This window comes from Heptranchias perlo, chromosome 1 (assembly GCF_035084215.1).
Source record: "Heptranchias perlo isolate sHepPer1 chromosome 1, sHepPer1.hap1, whole genome shotgun sequence".
Taxonomy (NCBI): Eukaryota; Metazoa; Chordata; class Chondrichthyes; order Hexanchiformes; family Hexanchidae; genus Heptranchias; species Heptranchias perlo.
In genome coordinates, this window is record NC_090325.1 from 180692373 (window position 1) to 180717944 (window position 25572).

Genomic DNA, 25572 nt, shown 5'->3' on the forward strand with positions numbered 1-25572 from the left:
GTGAGCTGAACCTTGTTAGGATGTGTGTCAGCAGTACCAATGGTGATATTCATAGACTACCATGTCATTAGGAAACTATGGGCAGGATCTGGGTGAGGCTGTAATCGGCCAAAGAACCATGCAAGGCTGGGGACGTGGGGACCTGCCGATCTCAACGGTAGGGCCTCATTTAAATAAAATGATGCAGTCTCCCGCTTGATTGGCAGCCAGATCTACAGCCTGGTGGGCTGGCAGGAACGCAAGCAAGCGGGGACGCAACCGGGGACTGTGGGGATGGTCCCTGGCAGTTAGTGGGGTTTGGGGGCTCGGGCCCATGATTGGGAGGGTGTGAGTGGTGCTGCAATTGGGGCTGGGGGAGATGGGGGGTGGGGTGGGGTGTCTGTCAGTGATCAAGGGAGCAGGAGCAGCTCGGTTCAAGGCAGGTCCAAGGTTTCCTTGTGGGGCCCAGAGGAGCACTCCTGACCCACAGGAAATCGTGAAAAATACATTTTAAACTTGTCTGCTGGGCCTCTTCTGGCCTAGGATCCAGCTCCCAGTAGGATCTGTCAGATGGGGGAGCTGACACTTTTTTTCTCCCCCCACCCCTCTCAGGCCTCTGGTTGATCTAGCAGATCAGGACATGATATCATTGGACCTGATCTGCATATTTAAAACAGTACCTGGGTGTCCTGTTCACCTGCTCAAAGAAGCAGGTTAATATGAGAACATGCCAGGAAGGAAGCAGCATCAGTGGGGGTAACTGATTATTTTAACTCCCCTGCCTCCCCAGTTTCCGCCAGGTGGGGACAGTTAAAATCAGAGCTCAAGTGTCTCTGATCAGGAGTAATGTTTGTCATTGAGATTTTCTATAATTCGCATTTTGCTGGCTCCTTGTACCCTGTTTTTTCTGGTTTCCCTTAGCTATTGGAAATAAAACTTTTGAAAACAAGGAATTTGAGTAATTTTTTTTATTAAGAAGAAATATTGTCCTCTGACAGGGTGCCTACAGATTGCTTGTAGTCCAAACTAATACAATCAACTATAACTGCAAGAAAACAGTAGCTTGATTGAGTATGATCAGACCCACTGCCTTAGAGGGATGTCAGTCAGAGCACTGATTTTCCATTCATTTAAAATTATATAGAATTCAAACAAATTTGGGGAAGAAAGATTGATGAACCACTGGTAAGAGTATAAACTTTAGAGAAGGCAAAAAAAAATCAATATTAATGTTGTCATTTCTTTCCTTGGTTGGATTCAAACTAAATTGTATTTTCGTGAAAGTTTTACTGATGCTAGATGTTCCCACCATGGATTCTAGATTATTCAGTACATTGTCGAAATCTGCCAGTGTGTTTGCTGAAAGTTTTTTTCAAAATAATCGTGATGGTAAGGAATTTCAGACCAGTCTGAGTATTTCTAGCATTTTTTAACCATTAGAAAGGTCCATTGTTTCCTTTGTAAATTATTCAGCTGATCTGTGATTCATAGAATCTTACAGCACAGAAGGAGGCCATTTGGCCCATTGAGCCTGTGTCGGCTCTTTGAAAGAGCTATCCAATAGGTCCCTCTTACCTGTTCTTTCCCCATAGCCCTGCAATTTTTTTCCTTTTCAAGTATTTATCCAATTCCCTTTTGAAAGTTATTATTGAAACTGCTTCCACCACCCTTTCAGGCAGTACATTCTAGATCATAACAACTCTCCTCATCTCCCCTCTGGTTCTTTTGCCAATTACCTTCAATCTGTGTCCTCTGGTTACCGACCCTTCTGCCAGTGAAAACAGTATCTCCCTATGTACTCTATCAAAACCCCTCAAATTTTGAACACCTCCATTAAATCTCCCCTTAACCAATATTAGCTTCTCTAATCTCTCCACATAACTGAAGTCCCTCATCCCTAATACCATTCTAGTAAATCTCCTCTGCACCCTCTCCAAGGCCTTGACATCCTTCCTAAAGTGTGGTGCCCACAATTGGACACAATACTCCATCTGAGGCCTAACCAGTGATTCATAAAGGCTTAGCACAACTTCCTTGCTTTTGTACCCAATGCTCTATTTAAAAAGCCAAGGATCACACATGCTTTGTAAACAGCCTTATCAACTTGTCCTGCCACCTTCAAAGATTTGTGTACGTAAACCCCCAGGTCTCTCAGTACCTGCACCCCCTTATTCCTGAGGACACAAATTAATTTTGTTTAAATGAAAAATGGCTGTGTAAAATTTGTAACGTAATTTTTATTCAGGAAATGAATCTGCATGAAACTTTCCTCACAAGGGACGGCAGTGTTTCTCCCAGTACAACACTAGATTTCTTTCACCTGATTTGAAATGTAGCATTTCAAACAGTGATGAGCACAGTCAGGTGAATGAATTTGTCTAAATTCAGATTTGGAATACTGTTCTTCAGATATCTGAATCTAACCATTAGATTCAATTGATAGCATTTTAGGTTTCAGGCATCTGTACTTTCGAACCCTGCCAAAACTGCAAGTAGCACTGAGTCCAAGTTGATTCGGATTTAGATCAGTCCAAATCAAGTTGAGGTGGTACAGTTTGAAACCGTTCTGATCATTTTAGTATCAGAGATAGAATTGGCTGCGTGATCGAATTTATGAAGCTTTTGAAAAGATGACGCTGAATACTTTCTCGACTTCTGTTCTTGTTCGCTATACTTGCCGTCATTTTGCAGTACTGAACACACACTGATGTGTTCAAATTGAAAACAGTCAAAATATTTATCAGAAAAGTAAAATCTGAGACTGAGACAATTCCTTCAGTGCTCAGAATGTTTTTTGTCCTCGTATTGGATTGGCACCATCCTGAGAGAAACATCCCTGGAAGGATATATACTAATAAATAACCTGAAGTAATGTCGTGATAATTAAACATGATTGCTTACTGCTTCATAGTTTCCAATGTGAAATAGTTTTGTAAATGACCTAACATGGGTGCATTGTTTAATTATACTAATAAAATCACTAACTTGCATCCACTGATGTGCAACAACTTGGGCACCTGAGTGAGTACAAGTGGGTACATGATGACCATTGAATGCTCTGTTTTATGAAAATGTATCCAGTGGTTTAGCTCATCTGATAGTCACATAGTTTTATTAAATCCACTTTTAAAAATTAACCAAGAAGTTTATTGAAAATTATATTACTGCCAAGGAGATGAGTCTGTTGTTTCCTTAGGATTCTGTGTAATGCTGCATTTATATTGCAGAACTACTTTCTAAATGGTTCTGCAGTAGTGGCTGCAGCTCCTGTTGCCATAGAAACTGGCCTGTTAATATCATGGGTAGATTCTTTAGATCCACATTGCACTGTAATGAATTGTGTCCATCAGGAAGACAATTCATAACACCACGCATTAACTGTGATTGTATGGCATTCCTTTTAATATCTCTCTTCTGTGAATTAGCGATGGTCATATATACCTGAGGGAACTACTTTTAATATTACTTTCCTTATTTTGCCCTGCAGTGTTTGAGGAACCAGAGGATCCCAATAACAGATTCTTCTTCTCAGAGATAACCTCTTCAGTTTCTGATGTGAAGTTCAGTCACAGTGGCCGGTACATGATGACACGAGATTACCTCACTGTCAAAGTCTGGGATCTGAACATGGAAACCAAGCCTATAGAAACATATCAGGTACTCTGTGTTCAAGATTAGGAAGTTCAAGGCAGTTGCATTCTTTTACCATAACAACTATTGGATGAACTGCACCTCTGTGTCCGGTGTGAGTTGTCTTTTTGTCAACTGGCCACGTGACAGAAGTTGTGGGTGTAACTTGTTTTTATGTGAGTTCTAAAATCATACAGCACAGAAGGAGGCCATTCGGCCCATCCTGCTCTTTGAAAGATCTATCCAATTAGTCCCAGTCCCCTGCTATTTCCCCATAGCACTGCATTTTTTCCCTTTTCAAGTATATATCCAATTCCCTTGTGAAAGTTACCATTGAACCTGCTTCCACCACCCTTTCAGGCAGCGCACTCCATATCATAACAACTTGCTGAATAAAAAAATTTCTCCTCATCTTGCCTCTGGTTCTTTTGCCAATTATCTTAAATCTGTGTTCTCTGGTTACCGACCCGCCTGCCAGTAGAAACAGTTTCTCCCTATGTACTCTATCAAAATCCCTCATAATTTTGAACACCTCTATTAAATCTCCCCTTAACTTTCACTGCTCTAAGGCAAACACCCCCAGCTTCTCTAGTCTCTCCACATAACTGAAGTCCCTCATCCCTGGTACCAGTCTAGTAAACCTCCTCTGCACCCTCCCCAAAAAATGTTGTCATTGTGTTGTTTAGCAGAAAGAAAACCAACAGCACAAAATGTTTAGAAAAGCTGGAAAAATTACAATCTGAATCCCCACCAAATTTTCAAAGAAAACAGTATTGTAAGGGGAGCTACTCCTCAGCCACATCAAAATTATTTTTTAAAAAAGCCTTCGACTTTTGAGGAGAAATGAAACCTGCTAAAGTACTGAGAGTTTGGGATCTAGAAAAGAGCAGCTCCATTCCTGGGGTGGATGAGTCCATCAGTTGCAGCTTGCATTCTGCTGACTGGAAGTCAGAATTCTTTCCTGATGACAGTGATTCTAGTGATCAAAAATTTCACAGCCAGGGTGCAAGACTTAAAGTCATTCTGTGAAATATAACTTGTGTTCCAATATCAGTTGCTAGGAATATGGGGAGGGGAAGAGTCTCCTGGGTTTGCGTCCAGGTGCACTGGATCACCTGGGTACTGGGTTGGAGCACATGCCTGTAAAATAGGCCACCCGATTTTTCCTATCCCAGGAAAATCTCCCCAGATAATTAAAAACAGATTGGTGCTCCTGTATGTCAGCACACTGTGCTGTCACCTCAGGGACCTGGGTGTTAATCCAGCACAAACTGATGGGACGGATATCTCTTCTCTCTGCTGATTGGAAGTGTCCTATGTGAAATGAGTGTAGGTAATGTCCGCATGGTTTGCAAATGGTGCAACCACAAAATGCAGTCAGCAGTCATTCCCAGATAGGAGACACAGACAGCTGCCACAGGAAATGGAAATATTTATAACAACCTTCTGAGGTTGGGCCCTAGATGCAGAGCAGAGAGAATTTTACTCTGCATCTAAGCATGCTGTACCTTGGTGCTGAGACAGAATACAAAGCAGAGAAATGTTCTGTTCTCGAGCACTGGCATCCCTCACCTTGTTGAGCACTAATTTAACGCAGTAAACAAAATATTAAATGTTGACATTGCATCATAAGATCTAACAATTTGGTATCATCAGTGCAGATGTGTGGTATAATGGTGACAAGCTAATAAATGGGATACTTTCCTTTTCAACATGACATTTCAGTTTTCAATTGTATGTGGAACCACAGAACACTCTCTCTTCCTCCTCCTCCTCCCCCCCGCCCCCCTCGTTTTGTAAAGTATCTCCTCTTTCTTTGGATTTTAGTTTTTATTAAAATTTTATGGGTAACAAAGGTGTTTTGCACTTAAAAGTCAGAGGTAACATATAAAATCCGCAATTAAAATGAAATTTATTTAATCATTGTCAATACACAGATATGCAATTGGAGCCCCCACTCACTGGGACAAACAATTCCACATCTTGGGCTCGATTTTCGCACCCCCGAGCGGGTGCGTTCGTGGCAGGGGGGTCTGCGAAAATCGGGATTCCCGGGGCGGGGCGGGAGCCCGGCTCCAACCCGCCCACTTCCGGGTTCCCCAGTGACGCGCAGTCCCCGCATTGGGGGGGTGCCACTGAAATTAATTATTTAGGTACTTCAGATCGTTTACAGACCTGATTAACATGATGTTTTAGGAGGGGTGGGATTTTCCAAACAACTGGGACTGTTTCCCGTACTGGGGGAAACACTCCCAGTTCAAATGGACGTGTTGCAGCCATCAGCCTGTGGCAGCTGCAAAGGTCCATTTGACAGGTGTGGGGGGGGAGACCCTCACTCATTGCAGGAGGCCACTCTGTCACTTTGGACAAAGTTTGGCCTCCACCACCCTCCTCCTAACAATAGAATTCACAAACTTTCACACTTACCCCGGTGTTCAGACACATTTACCTACCTTGCGGACCCCCTCAAATGTACATCTTCCGGATGGGGGCCGCCATAGCTGCAGTCATGACCTCCTCGGAGGGCGAACAGCATCAACAGACTCGCCGGCCACACCGTCCACCTCTGACACGTGGAGCCCCACAACACAATGACACAGCCACCTGCACAGCAGGAGGGAGGGCAACCGCAGAGAGAGATGCGTTGCAGAAGGCACTACCCTCGCCACGGGGTCAACAGACCGAGGCTCAGCTTCCTGGGCCTCTCTGAGCGGCAGTGCACACGGAGGCTCAGAGTCACTCGACATGTAGTCGTGGACAACTGCAGCCTCCTTCATGCCGAGCTGCTCCAGCTGGCCCGAGCACCATCTTCTTACCTGTCGCTGTCAAAGTCACCACTGCCCTCAACAACTTCTCCTCCGCATCCTTCCAGGGTGCAACCGGGGACATCGCCGACGTCTCTGCATAAAAGAGCCCTGCAAATACACCTACACCCACTCTGCAGTGACACAATGGGTGGCATCAGTTGTGGGTCTTCATTGTGATCCTCAGGAAAGGGCATTATTGCACAAACCAGACAAGATTCGCAAAGACGTGACAGTAGTGGTGACAATATAATATGTAATGTGAGTTGATCAGAAATTAAATGTAAGTAAAAACCATGACAAACCCTCAAACACCCTTGTGCATCCCCTTCATGCTCACGACACATTTGCCTTACGCTTCCTACTGCACATATGTGATGCATGCCCTGTGGCTGCAGCACAGGTAGTGGCAGGTTGAGTGAGGCTGACCGTGAAAGAGATGCATGAGAGGGTGAGTATGAGATAGAGCCATGAGATTATATGAGGATTGGGTTGAGTGGTAGTGGCGGGCTGAGTACTGGCGAGGTGAGTAAGTGCAGGTAAGATGAGGATGAGGTTTGAGTGGGTGTGAGGAGTGATGTGATAGAGCAGTGTTGGCAGTGCAGAAGGAGATGTGGGGTGGGGGCGGTGATGTGGCAGATGGAGTGTAGGGGAAAGAGTAAGTGTACTCACTTTGGCTGACCTACTTAGGTGATTGAAGCACCTCCTGCACTGTATGCAGGTGCGCGATATGTTGGTGGTGCAGGTGACCTCCTATGCCACCTTGAGCCAGGCCTTCTTGGTGGCAGAGGCAGGCCACTTCCTCCCGCCTGCCGGGGGGAAGATCTCTGTCCTCCCCTCCTCCTCACCCCATCCAATAATACCTGGAGTGAGGCATCATTAAACCTGGGAGCAGCCTTCCCCCCGGGCTGCTCCATGCTGTAATTTTTCCTATTTTCTGCAGCATCAGTCAATGGAGAACTGCCCCTTTAAATAGGGCTCCTCCAGCTGACAGCCTATGCTGCGCATGCGCAGTCCGCCCGCTGCGCAGCTTTCCAGCGCGAATCCCAGACGCACAGGTAAGTGGCTGCAATTAGCCTGCGATTCCATGCGGAGCACCCCGATTTCACCGGGCCCAGTCGACCCCCCGCTGCGAACCCGCCGCCCTCCTAATATCGGGCCCATTGTATTTTGTGTTGGAGTCTCCTATTTCTCTCTTTGTTTGTAAATTGTACGTTTTCCTCATTGTCTTTTATGCATCTCCCTGTGCCACCTAAGATTCCCTATTAAAAAAGGCACACAGGCAACCTACTGCAAGACAAGTGGGGTGTGCGTGAGAGCAGCCCGGCTGACTGGCTCTCCAATTTTCCCTCCTTCCCTGTGGAGGAAGCAGTTAGAAAAAGTGAACAGAATGTAGGGATATGTAGCCAGGATAGTAGAATACAAGTCTACAGGGATTATGCTGAGGTTTTATAATGAACTGGTCAGACCACATTTGGAGCACTGTGCTGTTTTCATAACGCACTTCAAAAGGTATATATTGCAAAGGGTACAGATAAGTACAAGAAGAATAAACCTAAGTGTAAAGGGAATGCACTGTGATGAAGGATTGATTAACCTCTAGTCTAGAAAGGTTAAAGGTGGTCTCGAGAATTGGGGTATATAAAGTATTAAAAGGTGGTGATAAAGTGAGCCCAGAATATTACTTCTACATGCAGTAAGCAAGATGATATGTATTTAAATTAGTCAATGAAAATACAAAATAGATCCCTGGTAACATTTCTTCAGGGTGATGAATGTTTGGAATAATCTACCAGGTAAGGAAGTGAAGTCAAAGACAGGAGAATTCGAAATGAAATTACATGAGGGAATTGGAATACTAGAGAGAGATGCTTCCATAAGACAAGTGATCTATTCTCATCCTTGATTTTTTTTTCTTCTTATGTTTTTAAGACATTGCATAGTTTGAATAAAGCCCTACTGTTCCAATACTCGAGGATTTTTTTAAAGGATTTAGTTTGATAGGATTCTGCTTTGGTCTCAGTTATAGGCAAAAGTATCTTGCATTGAATTGTGTGCTGCTTTGCTTTCAACCTTTATAATTTTAGTTCTGTATATGCAACCTTGCTTGAAATAAAGCATTGCTGAAAATGAAAATATTGAATGAAGTAAATACACAGAAGTAGAATCAATTGGAATCCATCAGCGGGCTCATCTCTCTTTCTGGAATTCTACAACACCAGGTTATAGTCCAACAATTTTATTTTAAAATCACAAGCTTTCGGAGATTATCCCCTTCGTCAGGTTAGTGAGTGAATAAGAGGTTCTCAAATCGCATATCTTATATTAGGCTGGGACACCATCACACCAATCAAAAGGTGTCGTTGGTGTTCAGACAGGTTAGCCACGGAAAACAGTAGGTCCCAGTATGCTGAATACACATTGTGTCAAATTACAGGCAGAGAGAGAGAGAGAATATTAAAAACAGATAACTTTATTTTTTAAAGTTATCTGTTTTTAATATTCTCTCTCTCTGTCTCTCTGCCTTTTGGGTCTCTTTCTCTCTGTCTGTGTAATTTGACACAATGTGTATTCAGCATACTGGGACCTACTGTTTTCCGTGGCTAACCTGTCTGAACACCAACGACACCTTTTGATTGGTGTGATGGTGTCCCAGCCTAATATAAGATATGCGATTTGAGAACCTCTTGTTCACTCACTCACCTGACGAAGGGGATAATCTCCGAAAGCTTGTGATTTTAAAATAAAATTGTTGGACTATAACCTGGTGTTGTAAGATTCCTTACATTTGTCCACCCCAGTCCATCACCGGCATCTCCACATCATTTCTGGAATTCAACGAACAACCACCGCAGAATCAATTGGAAGGTGATGTTCTGCCTACCGAAGCTTTTAGTAGGGGCAAAGGATTGGGTGAGGTAGCTGCCACACTGTCTGCCTTGTGCAAACCATGGCCTCTGCCACAATGGTCTCCAAATCAGCAGGCCTCAGTCTATGTGCTACAAACAGATAAACCAGGATATTGTCAAAATAAATTATACAGTGTACATCTCGTGGTGCCCACCAGTCATGGAAGGCCTTGAGCATACCGGCAGACACCACATGGTCACTCTCCAGGGCCACTCAGGCCCGGAGAAGACTACAGAAGAGAGGCAGGCAGGAAGAGCAACCCACCCCGCGGGTCCTATGTGTCCTGGACCTGTAGATGAACCAGGAGATCTTGTTTGAAACCACTTGATAAAGTATTTCATCTTTCTTTTGGGTTTTATTAAGAATTTATGGGTAACAAAAATTTCTTGCACTTAAAAGTCAGAATTAACATAAAATTGCACTGTAACAGTCATAACTTCTGCAGTTAAAAGCACATTTATTTAATCATTGACAAATATACAGCTATACAATGGGGACCCCCGTTCACTGGGACAAAATATGCCACATTTTGAGCTGGAGTTGCTCATTTCTCCCTTTGTTTGTTAATTGTACTTTTGCCTCTTTGTCTTTCTTACATCTCCCTGTGCCACCCAAGATTCCCTATTAAAAAAGGCACACAGGCAACCTACTGCAGGACAAGTGGTGTGTGCGGAGATCTGTTTAGATATTTTTCTCCGAAGTCAATAGCGTATTTTATCCTTTAGGGGATTTTGGTTATTCTGTCTACAAAATCAATAGTTGGCATGGGGCAAGTAAATGAACCAATAATGCTTAGACATCAATAAATGCTGGAAGGCAGATAAGCTTTTTTGTTATAATGGTAGGTTTTTGCTGGGAACGGGGTAGAATGGATTGATTTACTGGATCAGCTCAGTTATCTTCATTTCGGTCATGAAGTTGCTTTGTGTTCATGTGAGTACATGCACTATAGTGCCTGAGTAGAACTGTTCCTTACATTATGCTGTGTTTGTAGCAAGCTCTCCTAATAGGTAAACCTGTTAACAAAAAAAATCTTTGCAACACAATCTTTTTGTCGCAGCATGCTTTTTGCATTGCTCCCTAAAGACAAAATTACAATAGGAACTGTTTATAATTAACTCTGATATTGTGAAACTTATAATGTCGGGGGTCGGGGGTGGGGGGTGGAACTCCAGTGGATAGACACCAGCTGTTTGTTACAAAATTACTTCCCAATTATGACGACAAGCTGGGCTTTAACCTGGGGAGGGGGGCAAAAATTAAGATGCAGTGTTCTGAAATATGGAGCATTAGTGGTGGGGGATTAGTACGTGGACCATCACTCTAAAACTGTTCAAAGTGCTTTTAGTGCAGGGCTGCCATTCTGGAATTTGGACACTCAAACAAGCATGCATTTGTTATAGTAGCGCTGTTACCGGTTATCAGTTTTTAAAAAATCATGAATTAGCAAATTAGTTGGTTGATACAATATGCTCTGAGTAATCATTCCTAGCAAACTTGTTCAGTCAAGAAACCCTTGGGCCACATTCCTGTTATATTTGTATCCTTTAAAAAGAATTAACCAAAAATGTTAGGAATTATTCTTACCATCAGGAAATGTAACAAGAGATTGCAGACTTGCTTTAAATTATGATTGTGTTTATTTTTAAGAGTGACACGTCACTTCAAACTAGCCACACTTAGGTCTGAATTAATTCTTTTTAGCTGCAGGAGATGATTAGTGAATGATAACCATGTTTACCTTGAAGGATTCAGTCTGAACCACATAGGAATAACTCACCTGAAACTAATTTTAATTATGTTATCAGGAGAGCATGATCCTGATACTACTGCCGTCGTAACTAAATGTGAACTTGCTGCCCTCTGCATTCCTGCCCTTTTTGGTACTACACTATCGCCTTCTTCCATATCCTTTCACTGCTAGAGCATACCGCACCCCTAGTCAGTCAGCTACAAATAGAAGATCTGCCAAGTCCCACTCTATAGGAATTACAGCCATTCGTTTTGGTTTTAGAATGACTTGTTTTAATACAGGTCACTCTTAGAAAATAAACAGTTCTGGTACTGTTGCTGAATGAATGTCACTCATAATCTTTCCCTGCTGTTGACAGCTTTGGTAATAGTGAAAATGATATGTCATTCCATAGACATTCCACGGAATGCAGACAGTATACTGTATTTGGTGTCTGTAAGATGAGCTGTGTACAAACCATGGAAAGCATTATTTTTTTTATTTACAGGGCGACAGTTCTAAAACTATAGTGAAACCTGTACAAATGGACACTCCCAATAAGCAGACACTTATCAACAGTCTCAAATAACTTACATTGTAACAGATATAAGCTGCACCTTGAAACCCCGGACACTCTCAAATTACGAACTACAGGCAGCCTTCACTGCACCAAGTCCATTTCTAATGTAAAACACTGGACACGCAGGTCAGCATGAGGTGGCAGTAGGTGAAAGAAACAGATTTGTGGAATGGGGTGCATCCATAGGGGCAAAGGAATCGCTCTATCTCTGGGATTGAGTGCTTAAATGACTGTATCCCAGGGTTAGAGCAGTTTCTCTGCCGCTATGGATGCTGGGTAAAGAACTCCCCATTCAACAAAAGCCAGGAACTGAACCGGGCAGCACCACATCTCAGTCCACCAGTACGTCAGGTACAGATGAGCTGCTAACAGCCCCCGACCCACAGCCCCCGACCCACCGCCCCAGCACTTCACACATTAGCAACTGTAGCGCATGTAGCTGTAGCAGAGGGGGTCGGAGACAGGCATCTGCAGGGTATTAATCCCCCCAGTTTGGCTGAGATCTCCCAGCCACCTTGCCCTATGCAGGCTGCCAATGTAACAGATCACAGGATCAAGACATCCCTCACTCAATGGAAAAGGACCCTGGAATGGTAATGAATTGGGAAACCCAGTGAACAGAAAATTAACTGAAATCCTATCCCGCTGGCAGGGCTTCAGAATTAGGCACAATCCCAGGTGAGGGTGAAAAAAGAAGGAACGCTGCAGGAGACACAGCCAGTCCCGGGATATTTGGCTCATCTGGTTTACTGGACGTACAATGTCCATTTTGAAAGTAAGGATACCTGCAAAAAAAAAGACACCCGATGCAGGTCCCTTAGGACTCCCTAGATTTATAGGTTTCACCACATTATTAAGAATAGTCTTTTCCAGTGAGTTTGTAAGAACATTAGATGAATAGTGGGTTTGAATGGAGATGTGGTGTTGCTGAATGGAGAGAAAGAACGTCATTTGTACATGCAATGGATTTTTTTTTCTACTTCAAACAAACACACTATAAAATGACAGTCAACTGATGAAATTTGAATGAGAAGAGAACAAATTGTTTTTGTCTGTATCAGATGCAGAAGTGATATGCAGTCCCGTTCCCTACATTCCCAATATCTAATTATTTATTTATTGCTTCATCTGAAGGTTAGAATTTGTTTCCAGTTTCTGTTCCCCTCTCTTTTTCTGCTACTTTTCTTCACTCCTGTTCTCCAAAAGACCTCTATCTAACATACGTTCACTTTCATAGTCTGCCTTCTGTCTGTCGCACATTCACTGGTACAGTCTGCATTATATGTAATGCACATTCACCGGTACAGTCTGCATTATATGTAATGCACATTCACCGGTACAGTCTGCATTATATGTAATGCACATTCACCGGTACAGTCTGCATTATATGTAATGCACATTCACCGGTACAGTCTGCATTATATTTAATGCACATTCACCGGTACAGTCTGCATTATATGTAATGCACATTTACCGGTACAGTCAGCATTTTATCTGACACACATTCACCAGTACAATCTTCATTCTACCTAACACATTCACCAGTACAATCTTCATTCTACCTACGGTACAGTCTGCATTCTACCTAACACCACTCACTGGTACAGTCTGCATTCTACCTAACACCACTCACTGGTACAGTCTGCATTCTACCTAACACCACTCACTGGTACAGTCTGCATTCTACCTAACACCACTCACTGGTACAGCCTGCATTCTACCTCACACGCGTTCACGGGTACAGCCTGCATTCTACCTCACACGCGTTCACGGGTACAGTCTGCATTCTATCTCACACGCATTCACGGGTACAGTCTGTATTCTACCTAATGCACATTCACTGGTACAGTCTGCATTCTACCTAACACCACTCACTGGTACAGTCTGCATTCTACCTCACACGCATTCACGGGTACAGTCTGCATTCTACCTCACACGCATTCACGGGTACAGTCTGTATTCTACCTAACGCACATTCACTGGTACAGTCTGCATTCTACCTAACGCACACTCACTGGTACAGTCTGCATTCTACCTAACGCACATTCACTGGTACAGTCTGCATTCTACCTAACACCACTCACTGGTACAGTCTGCATTCTACCTAACGCACATTCACTGGTACAGTCTGCATTCTACCTAACGCACATTCACTGGTACAGTCTGCATTCTACCTAACGCACATTCACTGGTACAGTCTGCATTCTACCTAACGCACACTCACTGGTACAGTCTGCATTCTACCTAACGCACATTCACTGGTACAGTCTGCATTCTACCTAACGCACATTCACTGGTACAGTCTGCATTCTACCTAACGCACACTCACTGGTACAGTCTGCATTCTACCTAACGCACACTCACTGGTACAGTCTGCATTCTACCTAACGCACATTCACTGGTACAGTCTGCATTCTACCTAACGCACATTCACTGGTACAGTCTGCATTCTACCTAACGCACACTCACTGGTACAGTCTGCATTCTACCTAACGCACATTCACTGGTACAGTCTGCATTCTACCTAACGCACATTCACTGGTACAGTCTGCATTCTACCTAACGCACATTCACTGGTACAGTCTGCATTCTACCTAACGCACACTCACTGGTACAGTCTGCATTCTACCTAACGCACATTCACTGGTACAGCCTGCATTCTACCTAACGCACATTCACTGGTACAGTCTGCATTCTACCTAACGCACATTCACTGGTACAGTGTGCATTATATGTAATGCACATTCACTGGTACAGTCTGCATTATATGTAATGCACATTCACCGGTACAGTCTGCATTATATGTAATGCACATTCACCGGTACAGTCTGCATAATATGTAATGCACATTCACCGGTACAGTCAGCATTTTATCTGACACACATTCACCGGTACAGTCTGCATAATATGTAATGCACATTCACCGGTACAGTCAGCATTTTATCTGACACACATTCACTGGTACAGCCTGCATTCTACCTAACGCACATTCACTGGTACAGTCTGCATTCTACCTAACGCACATTCACTGGTACAGCCTGCATTCTACCTAACGCACATTCACTGGTACAGTCTGCATTCTACCTAACACACATTCACTGGTACAGTCTGCATTCTACCTAACGCACATTCACTGGTACAGTCTGCATTCTACCTAACGCACATTCACTGGTACAGTCTGCATTTTTCCTAACGCACATTCACTGGTTACATCTGAAGCATATTTACTGTCGGTCTGGTTTATATCTACTGTACATTTATGGTCAGTCTGACATATCTAATGCACATTCATTGTCACAATGTGGCTTATATCTGATGTACATTTACAGTCACAAAAAGCTGTTTCAATAACCTAAGAGTTTCAGGAAATTCCGCATGGGCAGAACAGTTTATGGTAATTGCATGCTTTAGCATAGAAAGGATTGCCTAAAATTGCTATGGTAGTCAATTTGAAGCATTGAAGCATTCAGATAATTGGACACTGATTTTGGCAGTGATCTATTTCTCGTGAGCAGAAATGTATTGATTATGCTTTCATTTTGTTAATTGTAATTGGTTTAAAATCTTTTGCTTCAATTATCCTGCTAATTACTAGTTATTTACTGTTGCTATGGTATTCTTTCAATTGCTTAATGTTAATGTTGCTAATTTTTTTTAACAGGTTCATGATTACCTCCGGAGTAAGCTTTGTTCTCTCTATGAGAATGACTGCATCTTTGACAAATTTGAATGTGCATGGAATGGCTCAGACAGGTCAGTAGCTCTAACTCTTCGTTTAATTCTAGAGACCATGATATAAACAGGTTGCTTTGATGTTCCAGTGCAGTGAGAGTTTTCCTCTGTTGGAAGGTAACTCCGAATTCTGTATTATCATTAGACTTCTGTAACAAATCCTAGTAGAGTCACAACATCGTATCAGGAGAATTTGTCATGATCTCCATTCTATAGATCCAGTTGTGTTTTTTTTTATTTAACTTCAAATTTGAACTCACCTTGGGGCTTTACCAGGGCCCACTGGCAAGTGGAACCCAACCAAGCCACATTAACCAGGACTGTTCAGGTGTCACAGTGGTACTGAACAGGACAGACAGGCTGCTGCCACCTGTCATATTCTACCTGTGATCAGTCTACATGTACTAGCTGAGGGATGGTAGTTCAAGCTCAGGGGTTATCTGTTCTTATATCACACATATGCAGGCCTACCAATCCTGCTGCATTCAATGGCTTGCTCACGTGTCAGCCTTGGCTGAGTGGTAGCACACTTGCCTGAGTCAGAAGGCTGTAGGTTTAAGTCCCACTGCAGGACTTGAGCAAATAATTTAGGCCAACACTTCAATGCTGTATTGAGGGACTGCTGCATTGTCGGAGGTGCCGTCATCTGGAGGAAACATGAAAACTTAAGCTCTGTCTGCCCCCTCGAGTGAAAGGTTCCATGGCACTATTTGAAGAAGGGCAAAGGAGTTCTCCTGGTGTCCTGGCCAACATTTATCCCTCAATCAACACCACCAAAAACAGATTAATGGTCATTCATCTCATTGCTGTTTGTGGAACCTTGATGTGCGCAAATTGACTGTCGTGTTTACCTACCAATCAACAGTGACCATACTTCAAAAGTCATTCATTGGTTGTAAAACGTTTTGAGTTGTCCTAAAAATGTGAACGGCACTTTATAAATGCAAGTGAATTTGTTTGTTCTTGTAAGAGATTACGATCTTATTCTCACAATTGGTATTTCTCCCTCCCCCCCTCCCCCCCCCCCAGCCAAGGGATTCTAATCTTGTAACAATTTCTTAGTGTACAGTGGCACAGAAAAAGCTCATCAACTGTATGAGTTGCTCTGCATTTGCAGAAATACTCAAACAGTTGGTGGCATCGGGGAGAAGACAGCGAATGAACATTGAAGAGGATTAAACATAATTCAGAATATCCGAGTGTACATTCCATTTTGGTTTCTCTTTATTGAAACCACAAAAGAAAAGCAATTATTTTACAAGGCAAATACTGCAATGCCAAACTTATTTCTGGATTCCTCAAGTTACTTGCTTGGCTAAAAAGGAAGAAATACATTGCCGGACCTGTGATAATGTAATTCACAGTATTGGATTGAAAAGCTGATGTATTCTTATCTTAATAGTCTTTAAACTCTCTGCTTCAAGTTGTTAAACAGTTACTGCAGTTACAGCTATTGCTAAATTATTCATTGGAAATACCATTATAGTGCCTGCAGCACAGTAGGAAACAACTAAACCCACAATAGACAGATGTGCATTATATTCAAAAATATAAAATACAGAGCTCATTTTAAAATAACATTTTTTTTTACAATGTGGGAAATGCTAATGGCTAAAAAAGCAATTTTTTTTCATAAGCTCTGTTACTTGCCATAAACATGTATTCTATTTGGAGATCTAATCACCTACATTTTGTTTAAATGCTTTTGTGTTTTTCTCCCCTTCTCTGCTTTAAATTAATTGGGATGTGAAGCATTTCCCAGCTGAAAGAGCAGACTGACAAAACTGCTGATTGGCCTCAGCCAATATCATGCGGCCCATATCATAGTCACTGTGGCCCATGTGATGAACACTGCTTACTGCTTTTAACTGTGCTTAATTATTTTTGACACGAGGCAATGCCCCAGGTAATCACAACTGAAAATTTTGTGCCAAGCATTTGTCTAATGTAGACAGCTCTGCTCATCCATAAGGACTGAACCAAGCAAATGTGATTGTGTTAAGCTCACTGGCATGGCTGGATGTTCATCTCCAGTGAAATAGCTCAAATTCTATGAATAGATAGGTTGCCTTGATATGTTACCTGAGGTGGAATAGCTAAGGTGTCCCAACAGCTTGGAGTTATTTTGAAACCCTTGTACAGTATTCTTTTTGCATTGATTTCCTGCTACACCAAGTGGCTATAGTGCTTCTGCAGGCAACCTCCAGTCTTAAAGCATGTAAGTCAGTCTGCAGTCTTTACAACTAATACTCACACATATTTTTATGGGTTCCCACAGTGCTTTGAGAATTCGAGTACAAATTTTCAGATAATTTTCAAAGGAGTAAATGAGATTTCTTTACTTTAGAATCAGCCTGGAAGATGACTCAAATTTTTTAAAAGCTCAGATGTGCACTAGTGAAGAAAGAAAAGGTTTGGGGGTTAATTAATGATAAACTGAAAGTATCAAGTCAATGTGAGGCTGCTGTAAATAATGTCAATCAAGTACTGGGATACATCTTAATAGCATTTGACTGTAAACCAAAACCAGTTATTCTAAACTCTATAAAAGAAGACTGAAAGGGATGTTTTGAAGTTGGGGCTTTAAGTTATGAAGCAGAATTAACAAATAAGCCATAAGCCATCATTCAGTGATTTTACACCAAACCCTATTCAGCCGAGTCTGACTCAGTTTTTGATTGACGACAGCCAGTCCAACAAAAATTATTGAAACTGTAGATTTGAATCCTGTAAGCATCTGTACTTTGTTTTATGCTGATTTAGGCTCACTAACTCCCAAAGATAACCACCTATAGCTACAGATAAATTTCTAAATGTCTTTTGCACAACTAAAAGTACTTAAATATTTACACAATAAATTGATTTTAATGCAACTTTCCTATTGGGTTTATTAATGACTATCTTATATTTATGGCCCCTAGTTCTGGTCTCCTCCGCAAGTGGAAACATCTTCTGTACGTCTACCCTATCAAACTCTTTCATTATCTTAAAGACCTTTATCAGGTCACCCTTCAGTCTTCTCTTTTCTAGAGAAAAGAGCCCCAGCCTGTTCAATCTTTCCTTATACATTTAACCTCTCCGTTCTGGTATCATCCTAGTAAATCTTTTTTGCAACTTTTCCAGTGCCTCTATACCCTTTTTATAATATGGAGACCAGAAATGTTCACAGTACTCCAAGTGTGGTCTAACCAAGGTTCCATACAAGTTTAACATAACTTCTTTGCTTTTCAATTCTATCCCTCTAGAAATTAATCCCACTACTTTGTTTGCTTTTTTTAATGGCCTCATTAACCTGCGTCGTTGATTTGTGTACCTGTACCCCCAGATCTCTCTGCTCCTCTACCCTGTTTAGACTCTTATTTTCCAAGGAGTATGCGGCCAGCTTATTCTTCCTACCAAAATGTACCACCTCACATTTATCTATATTGAAATTCATTTGCCAAATACATGTCCATTCCGCAAGTTTATTAATGTCTTCCTGTATTTTGTCGCAGTTCTCCTCAGTATTAACTATATCCCCCAATTTGGTGTCATCCGCAAATTTTAAAATTGTACTTCCGATTCCCGAGTCCAAATTGTTTATGTAAATGATGAACAACAGTGGTCCCAGCACGGATCCTTGTGGAACATCACAGGGCAACAGGGAGGAGGAGAGCCAAAAGAGGGGAAGAAAAATATATATTTTTTAAATGGGGATGGGAGACGAATTGGTGCAGAAATATTAGAATAACTGAGGACAAGAGTACATTGAGTGCTGCTGATAGAACTCTGCAGCAAAGGTTTCTTATTAAATATGTCCATTGCAATTGTGATTAGAATTTGATTGATGTACTCTAGCTGTAATCAACAGACTGAATACAGATCTTAAGAAGTGATTTATATTGGACACACATGGGATACATTTGTCATCTGGGCATAGATACGAGCAACTGCAACTTTAATCTTGTGCTAATGCAGTGTCGGAACATGAAACCCATCACTGCAGTATATTTATCACCAAATTAGAATTGTGGAAAATTAGGTTAGTGTTAAATATAGAAAGCAATTACAGAAAAGAAAAGTATGTTGAACCAATGTATTACATCAACTGGCAGCCAAAAGTCACATGAAGAGCAAGCATTCAGTATGATAGTTTCATCATAAATATTGGTCTTTCATGAAATGTGGGAAGGTTGTCAAATATGATATGGACAATTTTTAGCTACTGTATCGTCTTATTGTAGACTCATGCTGTCTTTCCGGATAAATTATTATTTTGTTGCACGGTACTTTAGTGTTTTCCCTCTTAAACTCTGTTCTTCATCTTACACCATCCACAATTCATTGGGAAGAGAAGACCTGCTCCGAAGCCCCTACAGGTCTTGCTGTATTACTTTCCATTAGAGGTGGCACACACTAGTCCACATCCAATCTTACAACTTTAATCTGAGAATTTTTTCCTGAAGTGAGTGCACACAATTAAGTGCACGGTGTAACCAGTGAAAATACACAGTGTGTGATAGTTTTTCTCTTTTTAAAAAAAACAAACAAAAATGTCAGCTTTGTGGATCCTAAAAATGTGTCAACCGTGATCCTGGCAATTATGCCAGGAACATGTCCGTTGGTGCCCTCCAGTACTGACCCTGCTCGAGTTTGCGGAGTCAGTAGGAGGATATCTCATTTGCACCGGGCTTCTGCACCTGTATTAGCACATCTTGGGTGCCTTGCAGCCCCATGCTACTGAGACCTCGGGCACCTGGCTGCCATCAGGGGGTACTCAGACCTCACCTCCAGAGACCCCATGCATTCTTCCCCTTGGTTCCCTGTGTAAAGTGGTTGACGCATAAAAATTTTAAAAACAATTCTCTCCATCTTCAGGAATCCAGATGATTTTATTAGCCCAGGTACCCTCTCCCCACCCCAGTGAGGCCCAAATCCACCCTTCTTGAGGACAGTATGACTCATGACACTGGGTGTGCTGGCCTCTGGGGTCGCCCTGGATCCATTATGGGTCGCTGGATGCAGGAATTCCCAACATGTGGAGTCTCTGGCCTTGTCCCCTCTGCATGTGCCCTTGAAAGGGTTGGCTGAGGCTCTATCCCTTACAAAAGCCAAGTGAGAATTCCCAAATAAGATTGGGACCTCGCATATACATGTCGCAGCCATTTTCCAAGCTGTTACAGTGGGAGTTCAGCTAAACAGCTGAGGGAATTCGCCGCCCCCCCCCCCCCCTCTACTTTTATCTAGTTCAGAAACACCTCTTAGAGGAATTTTCATTTTAGACATGAAAAATGTTAACTCAATCATATTTTATATGCCAGCTCTTTGGTCTATATTAGAGCCCAGAAAATTGCCACTTCCCAAGCGAACAGGTGGCTGTTCATTTGTGGGTATAATCGAGTGTAATTAATCAAATCAAACTACAGACACTAAAACTGATCTTTTAGCCCAGCTTCTGAGGAAGAACGGGTTCTGAAGTCAATATTTAATGGAAATGGCCACTTCTTTTTACTAAAGCAAAGTAAGATACCTTTTATGTGAAATTGGATTCTTTTTGCACATCATTCACATTCACTGGTTTTAGTGAGTAGCTGTGAGTGAGAATACTGGTTGCAATAACAGTTTCTTTATAGTGTTTTGAAATTGATAAAAGATTTACTATTGGTTAGTTGGTAGATGTGGTGAATCTAAATTGTAAATAAAATGATAGTGTACTCTGTGTCTTCCTCAGTTCTGTACTGTGGTAAAAGCACAACCAAACATGTTTGGTTCTACAATAGTTAGCTGCCCATTCTGATAGACGACATTTCTCTCATTGTAAATTCTTAGAGAAAATATGAGTGCGGTAAAGCTACTGGCATCATATTCAAAACATAACCTATAGTTGCAGAATACCAAACAGGACAGGTGTATGTACAGAAATACAGAGCTCATCTTTTTTGGTGCTTTTATCTTCACTCTGCTAATACTGGTGCAAACTTGCTTCTGGAGTGCTGATCAGGCTAATAAAAAAGACTGTATTTTTCATTGCTAAGTGACAGTATCTTTACATTATTTTTTGAGTGAAATATGTACTGATTATTTGCCTTCAGGGCCAATAGAGTTTTTATGTATTTGATTTATAACTCTCTAGAGCAATTGATGATGCTGGTTTTGTTAAATCATTTTGAATTGTTGACTTCTTTCCATCATCTGAGAGATTTCTGCCAGCAGTGATATACAATGCTGTTTTCAGCAACTTTCATATCTCTCACATGGCTACAGTTCAATGAGATTCCATCACATATTTTCACACACAACTAAGCCTGGCAATGTACTGATACAGAAAAATGCAAAAATCTGATTGATCAGCTAATGTTATAAATTATAGACAAGAGTCCTTTTAAAAGGGGGATGGGGGTTGATCAGAGCATGGGGGAAGTGCTGTTAGCTTTGGTAGTCCAATCACGGACAATGTAATATCTTAACTGAATAATAAAAGCTTAAAAAGGTCTATCATAGACAGTGATCTTTATTTTTATTATTTTTGTCCATTCTATTTCATTTTAAACTGGGTGATAATGAGGTAATTGGGGAATATGACTGTGGCCGACTGAGCCTGGCAATGTGAGGGACATGTTTCTTATTAATCATTCTGTTACTGATTTATGGGCAATTTTTTTTTAAGAAGGAAGGAATCAGTTTTCTCCATCTGTTTAGTTGCTGAGTGCTGCTTTGAATAGCAGCTTATTTTCCCATACAAGGCTATTTTATACAGGCATAGTGCTATTTCTATTAAAACTTAATGAATGTTAAAATTATTAGATATGAATAATGCTGGGGCATCATTAGATTGTCTTTTATTATCACAAGATAATTTACATTTATTTTCCTAAATATCTAAAATTAGTTTATACCTGGGGTGGGAAAGGATTATTTATGGCAATGATGCTAATTATCATAATAAATATCAAGAATGAGAAGCAGCAGGTACTGATGCTGACATGAAACATGCGGAGTGATAGAGAAATGCACAAAGGTACAGCATACCAGGATGGGGAAAGTGTCTGAAAAAAGTACGCATGGAGACATACTTAAAACAGATAATACTATTTAAAGATTAATAAGGAAAATTTGGGATGGAAAATATATCTACTTGATGATAGAGTATGTGGTTATGTTCTTGTAGTGGGCAAAGTGAAGATTTTATTTGCTGTAGTTTACAATCTTAAGATGAAAACACATGAGGTAAAAGTAGCTATGGAGTGAATGAAGTCAGTTCTGTGTTAATAGGTTCATGGTGATTCTGTTGGTGAAATGTAGTCTATGAATTGACGTTTTACTCTGGCTTCTCTTTTTTTCTTAAGGATTATGTGTGACTGACTTGTGTATTCGTTTTGCATTACTTCAGTTTTCCCTACTACATCTGTGGGGATAAAGTCAAGCTTAGCTGTAATGGCTCCTGCAGTCAGCGATGATCACTGCTCAGGATCTCTCACATTAAGAATTGCCACTTAGGTTAGGTACAGTTCCCCACCACTTACACCATCCCCACTTATCCTGGACAGCTGCCTATAACAGACAAATGGTTCTAACCATTTCCCAATTACCAGAGGCATCAATTACAAAGGCGCCGCTTAAACCATATTGAGCACGCCGACTATTTTGGGCAGTTAAAGTGCGATTTCTTTACAATTCTGGTTGTTCCCTATTCCCATCAGAAATTCCAAACAGGTTGATAACAAACCTCGAGTAAGTATTTGGACAGGGTCACTAAGTTGTGAAAGTCTCAACCTTCCAGGCTCCAAATGTAGACATTGGTGTGTTTAATTCACTTCATAGCTCAGCACTGCCTTGAAAGAAAAACAGATCTCGCATTGTCCTTGTGATGAGATACCGATAGTGACAAGTCAAGGTTACTGTTTCTCCGTTTAGAGACAAGGTTGACTTCGGTAAACCATCTGGGTAAATAAACAGAAAACACACCCATGCTGCAATAGCAAAAGTGTCTTCTTTTAACTGTTCAAATAAGTAACATACAAATTGTGGCAGTTGAGCTTTAACTATTCACATGAGCTTTTAAATCGTTCTACATCTTTAACATGCAATTTGTAACTGCTGTTACAGATTTTTTGTCTTGCACCGTGTTGCCTGCAACCTCCAGGCTGTAAGAATATTGATATGTTTTTACATTATTTTAATACAGAATGAAAGGTGGAATTGGTTTAAACTGTGTGCTGAATCAGATAGGCTTTTTATCACAGCAGGGGGGAGTTTTAAGAGAGAATTTCGATTGCCAGTGTAGATAAGAGGAAAGGTTTCCTTTGCAATGAAGATTGGAAGAGATAATTTGTTAGGGGTGTACACAAAAGGGGGTAACAACTGCAACTGAACAACAGTAGATGTATCAATAGGATATATGATGCCCACATTTGTGCTAGTAATGAAACGTATAAGAATGTAACTTGCTGCAGCTCAGCAGAAACTTTAGCTAACTTCAAGGAAAGCTGCATGAAGAGGCCTGGATTGGCATACTCACGATCCCCTGGAATTTCTTTACTTGTAAGTTTCTGGACGTAGGACTGCTCTCTCTTCAGATGAATGTTTCGAAACAATCATAAATATAGTTAATTGTCAGACAAATTACTGTCTATAGCTTTTCGAATCTGTTATTAAAAAGGATAAAGGAATTATCTTCCCAACACAGGATCTCGGCCATCAGGTTAAACCAGCCACTGCGTATAGCAGGCAAATCGTGTTTGCAAGAATACACCCGCTATAAGCGGTGCAGACTGTACTAGAGGGCCACCTGCACTTGTAGAATTGTACTGCAGCATGAATTTCTAACTTCACTGGAAAAACATGATTCCAGATGCATTTTTAAAAATGAAACAAAGTAGTTTAATGAACAGTGATGTTTATTAATATTTGTCTATATCATCAACTGAGATATTAATTTCATCATCACATGAACTTAAAAACATTGAAATAAGACCTAATTCAAAAATGCTTTAAAAATTTGCATGACAGCCGGTCCAATCGCTCAAGTTTGTGTAGTGAGTAGCTGAGGTGCGCAGAACAAGAAGGCCTCAGGCAGCTCAATTTTTGGTCTATGCTGAGATGGCGGATCTCAGCTGAGGTAGCAAAAAGGGGTGCTACAGTGAGCCTCTACACACCTCGATTAAGGAGGGAAAAACTGGCCAAGGTTTCTCCATTTACTGGTTGAGAGCAGAGGTACAGAACCATGGTGTTCTGCTTGACAACAAGCTCAACCGTCCACCCCCCCAAAACCGATTAATCGTTTAGATTTGTTTTTCATCTCCAAAATGTTGCCTGTTTCCCCTATTGCTGGTGAAACCCTAATCCATGCCTTTTTGCGCTTGCCCTCACCTTCAGATTGCTCCATGGCCTTGCCCCCACCCTATCTTCGTGATCTCCTCCAACCTAATGTCCCTGCCCATAGTCTCTGTTCCTATGGCACCTGCCTATTTCTTGTTCTCTCATCCACCATTGTGCACACTCATAGGAATAGGATTAGGCCATTCAGCCCCTCGAACCTGTTAGCACATCCAACTTGCCAGCTCCCTCTGGTATTAAAAGCCTCCATGAACCCCCTTTGACCATGTTTTTTCTACCTCCTAACCCCTCTCTTACTTCTTTCCTTCCTGCTTAGTGTTTACTCATTATCCAATGCTTGGATATGACTATCTATTTGTGGAGGAATGCTTTAAGTTTTACACGGATGTTTCTACTGCAACTTTAGTGTCACTGTGAAGCATTTCACATTGACACTAAGGTTATCATATAAATCTGGAGTTAGAACCTGACCAGGTGGTGTGAAGCCCCCTGTCGGAGGGTAGATCCTACATAGTAAATAACTGCGGTGCAGTGTCAAACCGGGTTTAAAATGTCCATTGGGTCCCCCTGGGAAATATCTTTTTAAAAACCTGTTGAGAGTTAATTTAAATTTTTAGCTCAGTTGCTGCCACCCGCACTCTCTTTTTTAAAAAAATAAATTTTAACCTCTGGGAGGGAGCTCTGCACATGTGCATTTTCTGGGGCCGGAGAATAACAGTTTGAGCTTAACTGTATAAACTGTAAATGCTTGGTGGGAATCCATGCTGCAGCTATTGCCTGAGACCAGTTGCTACAGCATAGGTGCAGTATCTGATTCCTGAAGTTTGATGTCTGTGTCTTTGCCTCTCAGAATGGAACAAATATTGCTCTACTGAAGGTAGAGTCAATTT

General features: G+C 41.5%; 1 protein-coding gene across 2 annotated transcripts in view; it reads left to right on the top strand.

Moving 5' to 3' along the window:
- The window catches only part of LOC137328332 (serine/threonine-protein phosphatase 2A 55 kDa regulatory subunit B gamma isoform), a 338393-nt gene that overhangs the window by 310321 nt on the left and 2500 nt on the right, over positions 1–25572 (top strand). For both annotated transcript variants that reach the window (XM_067994329.1, XM_067994330.1), the window contains 2 exons: positions 3467–3636; positions 15297–15388. In XM_067994329.1, the coding sequence (XP_067850430.1) occupies positions 3467–3636; positions 15297–15388 (262 nt within the window). The remainder of the gene's footprint in view (positions 1–3466; positions 3637–15296; positions 15389–25572) is intronic.